At 44.6% G+C, this 11,292-nt stretch overlaps 1 protein-coding gene, 1 long non-coding RNA gene and 1 other non-coding gene across 4 annotated transcripts; 1 reads left to right on the forward strand and 2 right to left on the reverse strand.

Moving 5' to 3' along the window:
• The first annotated feature begins 3,514 nt into the window (after positions 1-3,514).
• Positions 3,515-7,747, forward strand: PEX12 (peroxisomal biogenesis factor 12). The gene is made up of 3 exons (XM_019982329.2): positions 3,515-4,291; positions 4,583-5,136; positions 6,255-7,747. The coding sequence occupies exons 1-3, from the start codon at positions 4,166-4,168 to the stop codon at positions 6,652-6,654; spliced, it is 1,080 nt and encodes a 359-aa protein (XP_019837888.1). The 5' UTR covers positions 3,515-4,165; the 3' UTR covers positions 6,655-7,747.
• Positions 7,748-8,574: 827 nt separating this feature from the next.
• On the reverse strand, positions 8,575-11,292 carry LOC109574451 (uncharacterized). Of its 2 annotated transcripts, XR_011561920.1 has the most exons (3): positions 10,818-11,290; positions 10,626-10,708; positions 8,575-8,855 (listed from the first exon to the last, which is right to left on the reverse strand). It is a non-coding gene; the product is annotated as an uncharacterized lncRNA (long non-coding RNA). The 2 variants fall into 2 exon arrangements; XR_002183092.2 differs by lacking the exon at positions 10,626-10,708 and having other exon boundaries at positions 10,818-11,292.
• On the reverse strand, positions 8,977-9,073 carry LOC139177846 (Z30 small nucleolar RNA). The gene has a single exon (XR_011562312.1). It is a non-coding gene; the product is annotated as a Z30 small nucleolar RNA (small nucleolar RNA).

The raw sequence follows: 11,292 nt of genomic DNA on the forward strand, positions 1-11,292 counted from the left end.
CAAAGAACTGACTCCTTGGAAAAGACCCTGATGCTGGGAAAGATTGAAGGCAGGAGGAGAAGGGTACAGAGGATGAGATGGTTGGATGGCATCACCAACTGGATGGACATGAGTTTGAGCAAGCTCCGGGAGTTGGCGATGGACAGGGAAGCCTGGAGTGCTGCAGTCCATGGAGTCACAGTCGGACATGGCCGAGAGACTGAACTGAACAGAACTGTCCTTCTCCCAGTTTTCCCCATTTCTTTGTTCTTTAGTTTTCTTATCTATAAAATGGAAGAAACAGTAATATCCAATCATAATATTATTATAAGGATGACATGAATTAGGCTACATAAGTCACTTAACTATGCCAGCACATAGTATATATGAGGAATATGAGGCAATATATAGCCCTGTTGTTGACCAGGACTTGTTCTGAGTAGTCCTCAGAACTGTGCTTGAGCTCAGTTGTTTTAGTCGTGTCTGACTCTTTTCAACCCTGTGGACTGTAGCCCCCCAAGCTCCTCTGTCCTTGGGTTTCTCCAGGCAAGAATACTGGAGTGGGTTGCCACACCCTTCTCCAGATCTTCCCCACCCAGGGATCAAACTGGGGTCTCCTGCATTGCAGGCAGATTCTTTACCCACTGAGCTACCTGGGAAGCCTTTGGAGTGTGTAAATATTTGCTAAGATTGCAATTATCTCAATGAATTACACTGACAAACATTACTAGCCAGAAACCTGGGCGTCATTCTTGATTTCTCTCTTTCCCTTAACTGCCACATTCATTTCATCTCCAAGTTGTCAATTCTACCTTCAAAAAGTATCTCAACTTTGTTCAGTTCCCTCTGTTCACCTCATTATTCCAATCCACCATGACCTCTTGCCTGAACTACTGGAAAACTCAACTCTCCTCCAACCATTTTCCATATAGCAGCCAGATGTTTAACTTTTTTTTGAAGTATAACAAACATTTCAAAAAGAGCATACATCATAAATGTAAGGCTTGAGAAGCATACACAAAGTAAACTACATAACCATTACAGGGTCACCTTAAAAATATAAACCTGGTCATGACTCTGGTGTATAAATCCTTCAAAAGCTTCCCATTACACTTTGACTAAAATCCAGTCTCCTTCCCATGACTTAGAAGTGGTCTGGTTCCTGTCTACCTCTCTAACATTTTATTTTTTTTTTCGTCCCTCAGTTCCTCTTCATTTCACTCCTTGCTAGGTTTTGCAGCCCTCAAATACTCCAAGTTGTTTCCCATCCTAGGGGCTTTATAACTATCACTCCTCCTATTATTCATCTTCCCTAACTCTATACTGCTGCTGCTGCTGCTGCTAAGTCGCTTCAGTCGTGTCCACCCCTGTGCGACCCCATAGACGACAGCCCACCAGGCTCCCCGTCCCTGGGATTCTCCAGGCAAGAACACTGGAGTGGGTTGCCATTTCCTTCTCCAATGCATGAAAGTGAAAAGTGAAAGTGAAGTCGCTCAGTCGTGTCCGACTCTTAGCAGGGCTCCTCTGTCCATGGGATTTTCCAGGCAAGAGTACTGGAGTGGGGTGTGCCTTCTCCGATAACTATACAAGGTTGAGTTATGACTGGCTCATAATTTAGCTCTTATTTTAACTGTAATCTCATAAAAGCACTCCCTGATTACTCTATCTAATAAATGTTCTTCCCTCCCAGCCCCCACTGCCACCCCCTTCCTAGCCCTCTTATTCCCTTTGGTAGTGAGTGAGCGAGTGAAGTCGCTCAGTTGTGTCCAACTCTTTGCGATCCCATGGCCATAGCCTGCCAGGCTCTTCTGTCCATGGAATTTTCCAGGCAAGAATACCTGAGAGGGTTGCCATTTTCTTCTCCAAGGGCTTCCTGACCCAGGTCTCCCACATTACGGGCAGATTCACCATGACTATGACTTTTCCCAAATGTACTCAACCTTTTGAGGTCCACCTAATCTCTCAGTGGACTTCTGGTCCTGATATGAGATACAAGGAGATACCAGGTTACATCACTCTAGTAGAAAGCAACTGGCAGAGAGAAGTTGAGATAAAACGTGGGGTTAGAAACAATCTTCCCTTTGGTTACAAAGGCCAATACAGGGCTTCTGTCAGAGCTAGTTTGAACAGCCTCATTTCTCCCACCTGTTATTACCATATGAATCTCACCATATTAACCTATCTGATGGCTCTTAATACCTTTTAACATAAGCACAATCAATTTTTGTGTGTCCTATCTCATTATACCATAAACCTGAGTGGGGTTTGTGATGAGGTGTTTATTATTTATTGGCTGTAATAACTGACATTGTTATTTGACTGCCTTTTTTTCTCATGTAATAATGTCAGTTTACTTTTGAAATATTCTCAAAGAACTATTAACTGACTAACAGTAATGGCACCCCACTCCAGTACTCTTGCCTGGAAAATCCCATGAATGGAGGAGCCTGGTAGGCTGTAGTCCATGGGGTCGCTAAGAGTCGGACACGACTGAGCGACTTCCCTTTCACTTTTCACTTTCATGCATTGGAGAAGGAAATGGCAACCCACTCCAGTGTTCTTGCCTGGAGAATCCCAGGGACGGGGGAGCCTGGTGGGCTTCCGTCTATGGGGTCACACAGAGTCGGACACGACTGAAGCGACTTAGCAGCAGAAGTAGCAGCAGCAAAACAGGGAGTGGAGAGGTAATCTTAACCTAAGGTCAATCAATAGGAATCTGAATCATAAGTACAATGACAGAAATTTGTTGAAGCCCATTTATTGCAACATCAATGCCTGGGTGAGACTTTGCTAATTCTTGCTAGAAACATCCAGTAGAACTATATAATTTCTGTTCCTTCAGAGTTGGCTTTCCTTATTTTGTTAGCTATTGTGCTGCTGCTACTGCTGCTAAGTCGCTTCAGTCGTGTCCGACTCTGTGCGACCCCACAGACAGCAGCCCACCAGGCTCCCCCGTCCCTGGGATTCTCCAGGCAAGAATACTGGAGTGGGTTGCCATTTCCTTCTCCAATGCATGAAAGTGAAAAGTGAAAATGAAGTCGCTCAGTCGTGTCTGACTCCTAGCGACCCCATGGACTGCAGCCTACCAGGCCTCTCCGTCCATGGGATTTTCCAGGCAAGAGTACTGGAGTGGGTTGCCATTGCCTTCTCCGTTATCTCTGCCTATGTCGCTTTAAATCCTTCCCTAAGGCGGCAGATAATAGTGAACCACGACCCCCGCCGCAAGCAAAGTGAGGCTTCCATCTCCACATTCCCCTGGGTCCCCCGCCCCTATCTGGATCGCCCCAGGGAACAAACGCCCAAGCTGCGGGCCGAGCTCAGGCTCCAGATGTCGATGCAGTGACCCCAACACCTTGCCAAAAAGACTCCGCAAAGAGAGATAAGAGCTGTGGCTTTCCAACAAGACAGCGACGCAAACCCAGTTACGAAAAGTAAAACCAATCAGCAGAGACCTCTCCTCCAGCCGATCGCCTCTAGTGCCTCCCTCACTTTCAGCGGGGGCGGAAGCGGAAGTCCCGATAAAGTCATAGAGTTGTCTAGTTCCGGTTTCCAGGGCCGCATTCCAGGCTAGAGCGCCTCTCCTCCGCCCGCCTTCCCCAAGCTCCAGCGGCTTCTATTTCCGGCTGCGGATTCTGTCATAAAGCGGAGACCTCCTTTCAACCGCGGTGTCCCGGGTTCCTCGCGCCTCGTCCGGGGTCAGCGCGCAAGGACGGTCACGGTGGGGGGACTGCTCAGGCCACAGCTGAGCCAAGCCGCGGAGGGCCGGCCGTACTGGTGCACATCCGATCCCTCAGATCCGCCTGGCTTTTGAACCCTCCTGAGTTAGAGCCCCTGACTGGCAGCCTCCAGGACTGCCGCTCTACAGGCCAGCGCCCAGCCCCGTGCTGTCTTCCCCGTAGTTAAGCTTTGTTCCGTGAGGCGCAGCGTTAGTTGTCACCCCCTCCTACACACTATTCCTACCCACGTCCGTGTTAACTTCGTTCTTCACCTTCCTTCACTCGAACCCTCCCCCTCACCTTGCCTCCGGAAAAGGTCTTTTTTTTGCCCAGTTTCAGTAAAATTGAGGGGCTATCCTTTGAGATAAAAGTTACCGTTGAGACTGAGCACCCATCTGGCGCCCCCCCCAAAAGTTCATGCTTACTAAAGAGCTTGTGGACAAAGTAAAACCCAGTGCACACACGAAACTATGGCCGAGCACGGGGCTCACATCACGACTGCCTCTGTCGTGGATGACCAGCCATCCATCTTTGAGGTGGTAGCACAGGACAGTTTAATGTCAGCAGTGAGACCTGCTCTTCAGCATGTGGTCAAGGTAAGGATTTAATTCTCTGGAAAGTTTTAGGGATGTCTGGGGTAAAAAAACAACAGTAATTTGAATTTGTTGGCCTCGGTTTCAAAATAATCAGTATATAATTTATATCCTATGATTTAACAGTTATGGAGTCTTTTGTAGAGTGTTGTGTGCACTACATACCCAGCCCTTCAGGGAGGTAAAGGTGTAGAAAGAAAAGTGTAGAATTTAGAGGGGAAAAAAGGAAATATAAATAACAAGGCATAGTAGCTGTTGTAATGGAATGAATTTCATTTATTTATTTTGCTGTAGGTTCTTGCAGAATCAAATCCTGCCCACTTTGGCTTCTTTTGGAGGTGGTTTGATGAAATCTTCACCCTGCTAGATCTTCTGCTCCAGCAGCATTATCTGTCGAAAACCAGCGCCTCCTTTTCTGAAAACTTTTATGGCTTAAAGAGAATTGTAATGGGAGACCAACACAAGCTCCAGAGGTTGGCCAATGCTGGTCTCCCAAAGCAGCAGTTTATGAAATCAATTATGTTCCTGGTTCTTCTTCCCTATCTGAAAGTGAAACTGGAGAAGCTGGTTTCTAGCCTGAGAGAAGAGGACGAATATTCCATCCATCCCCCTTCTTCCCGCTGGAAACGATTTTACAGAGCCTTCCTGGCAGCCTACCCATTTGTTAACATGGCCTGGGAAGGCTGGTTTCTGGTACAGCAGCTTCGATACATTCTAGGAAAGGCTCAGCATCACTCACCACTGCTGAGGCTGGCTGGAGTTCGGCTAGGTCGGCTTACAGTTCAGGATATACAAGCTCTGGAGCACAAACCAGCTGAGGCCAGCATGATGCAGCTACCAGCTGGGAGGTAAGGCCTTAACATTTCCCCAAAGTCTTTGATTAATAAATTCTAAAATCTGATCCCAATTTCATAATTCACCTCCCTCAGTCCACTCTGAGGTCATTTCATAAAATCACTGAAAAACTCATGTGTCCATAAAATAAGGATTGCCATCCTGTTAACTTTGCGACCCTGTGGACTGTAGCCCACCAGCTCCTCAGTCCATGGGATTCTCCTGACAATACTGGAGTGGGTTGCCATTTCCTTCTCCATTCCTCCTCATACTGCCTACATTTTTGTGCACACTTGCTATGTACCAGGCCCTGTGCTGGTACACAGATGTTTAGGTATATCACCTCAATCCTTATCACAACTCAATGAAATAATGCATAAGCACCATTTAACAGTTGAAGAAACTAAGTTCTAATAGTTAAGTACCTTGCCAAAGCCACATAGCTCCAAAGTGGCAGAGCTGAGATTCCAGCCAGATCAATCGAGTTCTAAAGACTGCTCTTAACATGGTGCTCTCCCCCTTGCATTGGTGCTAGTGGTGAAGAATCTGCCTGCCGAAGGAGATACCAGAGACTAGGGTTCAATTCCTAGGTTGGGAAGATTCCCTGGAGTAGGAAAGAGCAACCCACTCCAGTATTCTTGCCTGGAAGTTCCCATGGACAGAGGAGACTGGCAGGCCACAGTCCATGGGATTGCCAAGAGTTGGACAGGACTGAACGTGCACACACATCCCACTTCTAGTTAGTGTTTGTGTTCTCCTACAAGTGCAAATATATTCCTCAATACTGCTGAGTTGTTTTTTTCCCTGGATATTACTGTCCTTCACCCCCTGCCCCAAAAGGTCTATATAATCAATATACAAGTTGATTATATAGTCTGTATAATCTCACTAATTTATTTCTCAAAACACAAGCTCTAGTCATTAAAAACAAATCTTAGCTCTTATGCTCCTAAAATATTATGTAAGTCACAAAGAGGGAATTGTTTAGAAGGGACCATTAAGGACACAATTTTCAATCCCCAAGCTAAATCAGATTCCAATGAAAAATACAAGAACTACGTTTCTATTAGTCATTCTGTGATTATACCTAAATAGTTTCTCTTTTTGCCTCCTTGTTCTATTCTCCAAACAGCATTGGTGAGAAGATAAAGTCAGCTCTGAAGAAAGCCGTGGGGGGTGTTGCCTTGTCCCTCTCTACTGGCCTTTCGGTGGGTGTATTCTTCCTGCAGTTTCTTGAGTGGTGGTATTCGTCGGAAAACCAAGAAACCATCAAGTCCCTGACTGCCCTGCCTACTCCACCACCACCTGTACACCTAGACTACAATTCTGATTCTCCCCTGTTACCCAAAATGAAGACCGTGTGCCCACTGTGTCGTAAAAACCGGGTGAATGACACGGTTCTCGCCACCTCTGGCTATGTGTTTTGTTATCGCTGTGTGTTCCATTACGTGAGGAGTCACCAGGCTTGTCCTATCACAGGTTATCCAACAGAGGTACAGCATCTGATTAAACTGTACTCCCCTGAGAACTGAAAGGGATTAGCACCTTACCTCACAACACAATGATTGTACTGTAAGGCCACAGGGCTGGTTTTCCACAGGGTAAATAGCATTTTTGATACTTCTCACTCTCAACTAATAACTGTGAACTTCAGACAACCACATGGATGTCTTTAAAAGGATTTACTCATTGATCTTAACCTTTTAGCTTGCTCCCTAGACACCCCTACTTAGAGTTGACCGAGCTGGTTAGAGTGAGAGAATCAGGACTGGCAAGGGATGTGAGGGTCAGCAAAGAGGAAGGGATCAAAGAGAATACTTGACACAGAAGATCTTCTCTCCCCTTTGTTAAAGGACAAGAGGTATAGAAGCTCTCAGGGAAAACCCAAGTTAGATGTCATTAAATGGGTGGTGAATCAGAAACAGGCCTTTTTGGAAAAGAAAGCAATAACCAGCCCGTGTGCTCAGTGGCTCAGTCATGTCCGAGTCTTTGAAATCCCATAAACTGTAGCCCAAAAGGCTCCTCTGTCTATGGGACTATCCCGGCAAAAATACTGGAATGGGTTGCCATTTCCTTCTCTAGGAGAGCTTCCCAACCCAGGGATCGAACCTGCATCTCTTGTAGCTCCTGTGTTGGCAGGTAGATAAATTCTTTACCACTGAGCCACCTGGGAAACCTGCCTCTGAGGAATAGGTTTTATTGGCTTGCAAACAGTATGAAATACGGACTTGCTCTTTATAGACATACTTAGAAACACTTTAGGAAAACAACAGCTCCTCCCATCTGCTGTGACCCACTTGTTACATAACACCTGCTACAGTTTATCAACTTTTAAAGTTCCCTTTGTGAACCACAGGTGTCTTCCTTGGGAAACTGGTTAAAGGAAAACAGAGGTTGAATGTATATACAGAATAGTCTGAAGATTTCAATGTGAAAGCAAAGTGACTAATGAAGAGATGGTGTAAAATACTGACCTAACTGTGACTGTGTACATAAAGCACCTTTCAATAAGCTCTTTCTGCTTGTTGTTAAAGAGTTTGCTAAACTAACATGAATTATTCTGGCTATTACTGAAGTTTCTATGAAACGCTTAAATAAATTTTAAGAATAAATGTTTTTGGCAAAGAGCTGTTCCATGTCATGATTATGTGGAAACTGAATGATTAGATATTTATTTATTTTTGACCACACCTCAAGTCTTGTGGGATCTTAATTCCCTGACCAGGGATCGAACCCAGGCCTTCGGCAGTGAAAGCCTAACCACTGGAGTCCTAAGCACTGGACCGGCAGGGAATTTCCTAGTTGAGGTACTTACAGTAAATTTTCATTTAGATCACTTTGGACTTTTTGAGGCATTTTGGATTATTTTGCTGTTTTCGCTAATTGAATACTTGGAGAGAAATCCTCTACTCCAACAGCAAGAAATTAGTCTTGCATGAAATACCTTATTCTACAGAAACTAAGTTGCTGCCGCTGCTAAGTCAATTCAGTCATGTCCGACTCTGTGTGACCCCATAGACGGCAGCCCAGCAGGCTCCCCCGTCCCTGGGATTCTCCAGGCAAGAACACTGGAGTGGGTTGCCTTTTCCTTCTACGTGCAGAAAAGTGAAAAGTGAAGTGAAGTCGATCAGTCGTGTCCGACTCTTAGCGACCCCATGGACTGCGGCCCACCAGGGTCCTCCATCCATGGGATTTTCCAGGCAAGAGTACTGGAGTGGGGTGCCACTGCCTTCTCTGAACCTATGTAAAAAAATGCAAGCCACTGGATCGGAAGGTTGGTGAAAATATACAGGTTTTTTTTTTTTTTTAATCACTACTAGAAGAGGAAGAATGAAAATTCTAGTAAGTGCCTCTGCTGAGACAGGTGTTTGCTAATACAACTCATTTTAGCAATTCAAAGCACATTTTCTGACACCACAAAGGTAATAGAAATATTGAAACAGAATAGCCTATAGATTTTAAAATATTTAATTTTTTAACTTGTTTAAAAGTTAAACCCAAGACATACTGACTTAATGGGAAATCCAATGAGCAACACTTTTCCAGGCTGAACACCTGTTTTCCCTTAGTCTGCCCCAAGAGAGCATGTACATGTTAATTACTGTTATTTTACAATCACTGCTAAACAAGCATTTTAACACAGTAATCAGTCAATAAGGGAACTGAACCAGATTCAGGGATGAAATACTGCAGTCTTCCATGAAGATATCAAAGCAGTATTTTTCACCTCAACCTACAAAGAAAACATGAAAGTATCAGTAATACAAAAGCATATTAAAGAAATGCTCTAACATAATAAAGCCAGTATCCAAATAGGCTAGAACATACCAGTGTAGAAAAACCACAACCAGAATCAGCTCAGAGAGAAGATTAAGGGGTCATACCCTGGTCAAAGCCAACACTGAAGCAATGGCAATACCAGGTCAGACTATGCTTCACTCATCATCGCATCATTGCTTTCACCTCCTTGTATTTCATAAGAGCAGCCCCAAACCCTATTTTCACATCAGAGAAAACTTAGGTTTACCCATGGAAAAAAAAAAGGAGCATGGGCTTTCAATATTGCATCTTCCACTATGCACCTTAAACAACTCTGCTGTACAAAATGTTAACATGAACAAGTTTTGTTTTGGGGTATGTGGTTTTCTTTGGTTGTTTTTATTTTTATTTATTTTTTTTCCTTTGGTTGTTTTTAAAATACACAGTAGAGAAGCATTTACAGTTCAAAATAATTTCTGGTTTTAGTGAGCCCAAACACCATGCATGATAAAATCTTAGGGATTGTCTGTGAAGGGATTTATAGTCTAGTTCTAAAGGAAAACCTTCAGGAAAGATTTTCTACTAAAAAGCCTTTATAAACTCCAATTCATTTAACATATAATTTGATTTACAATTCTACTGCCAATAAAGATGAAAAGTATTAGCCATAAAAATTTTATACAAGTCTTCTAAAGAATCCAAAACCTGAGGAGGATATGATTTGACAAAGGTGCATAGCAAATTAACAACAGAGTTGGAGGAGAAACAGGTCTGGTTACCAGATTTATACTTTTCCACTACCAGCTAAATATAAGGTTTAATTTCATTTTTCTCCAGAGGACGGGCAAGATAAAGGAAACAATGCAAAGCCTGAGTAATTCACAACCTGGATAATCAATTTCTGAATGAGAAAGTTGACTACATTTTATTTATTCTAAATGACGCCTTCTCCTGGTTTGCAAACAATGTCAACCTCTCCAGCTTTTCAGCAGAGTACTGTCAATATATAAGTAACAATTTTGGACACACAACATGCTTCAGTTGGCCACTTATAAAACTGATAATAGACTGATACTCCCTAGTTAAAACTGGACAGCTACATATGGCCTGTGTTCTCCATTCAGCAACTAAACTCCACAAAGAGAGGGAAACTACTAAAAACAAAGTGCCTTTTTAGAGGCTTGAGCCTTGATCACACCAGCCTTTGCAGGAGTACGTGTTACAAAAAAAACAAACGAGCTAACAGAACTTAAATAACTCTTGTCTCAAAGCAGGAAACTTGTGAGCTGAACTCCAAGTGTGCTCCAGTCACTCACAGTGGGCACACTTTCCTAGTTCTCTTCCTCTGTAAACTTCTCTCTGTCTGGCGTGCCTTCCCTACCCCTTTCAATCTGGAGAAAGTCTAATTATAGTTCTAAAGCCTTGTTCAAATGTCACCTCTGTTAAGTGAAAGTCGGTCAGTCATGCCGACTATTTGCGACCTCCGGTCCATGAAATTCTCCAGGAGGGGGTAGTCCTTCCCTTCTCCAGTGGATATTCCTGACCCAGGAATCGAACCGGGGTCTCCTGAATTGCAGGCGGATTCTTTACCAGCTATCAGAGAAGCCCCCTTCTCGGTTAAGTGGTCCCTAACTCCCTCAGTTTACCCCCTCCTCTGACTCTCACAGCACTTTTTCCGACCATAGTAGGCGTCACACGCCAAATATTCACTCATTCCCATCCTCCACCTCCTTGTCTCACCCACCAGTCCCATCACACAGACAGAGCTCCTGAAGAACCAGGACTGGGTCTCACTGGCCTTTGCAACCATTACACTCAGCAGGGAACCTGGGGCAACAGAAGGCGGCACAATAAACGAGGGTTTAGTTTAGTCAATGAATGACCCTCCCTACTAAACCCTATAAAAACATCAGCACAATTTATAAAGCTGACTTACCTCCAACATTTCATGCTGGTTTAAGGACGTTCCGCAAGCATCTATAAGCCCTCCTTCCTCCAGCTTCTAACTCAAGGCTTTCTGCATGGCGCCCTGCGCAGGACCACCAATGCTTATACGCAGTGGACTCTCAAATGATGATGATAATAAGAAAAATAACAATACTACTAACACTACTAATACGTCCAAACCTCACCAACTTCAGGAAAGACTGAAGGAAGCCATTCTTGTGGGCGAAACACAAGTAAGGCCGGAGCCAGGGCGCAAACCAGAGCTGGAGGCAAGGGCTCTGCAGTCCGCTTTCCGAACCTCCCAAAACGCTTACGTCCTACATTCTCACGAGGCCTGCCCGGGTCTGCTGAGGCTCACGGCAGCCCACCCTGTGCTGTACAATAGGAAGCCAGTTGCCGCTTTCCAGACTCCTGCTCCTCGCGGCAGGGCCGGCAGCCCCGGCGAAAGGAACAACCAATCACGC

Source organism: Bos indicus, chromosome 19 (assembly GCF_029378745.1).
Source record: "Bos indicus isolate NIAB-ARS_2022 breed Sahiwal x Tharparkar chromosome 19, NIAB-ARS_B.indTharparkar_mat_pri_1.0, whole genome shotgun sequence".
NCBI classification, from domain to species: domain Eukaryota; kingdom Metazoa; phylum Chordata; class Mammalia; order Artiodactyla; family Bovidae; genus Bos; species Bos indicus.

Bases quoted from the DNA above. Each gene is read 5' to 3' on its own strand.
- PEX12 (XM_019982329.2), top strand. From the start codon at position 4,166: ATGGCCGAGCACGGGGCTCACATCACGACTGCCTCTGTCGTGGATGAC. The intron at 4,292-4,582 runs GTAAGGATTTAA...ATTTTGCTGTAG, and splicing joins CTCTTCAGCATGTGGTCAAG to GTTCTTGCAGAATCAAATCC. The intron at 5,137-6,254 runs GTAAGGCCTTAA...TTCTCCAAACAG, and splicing joins ATGCAGCTACCAGCTGGGAG to CATTGGTGAGAAGATAAAGT.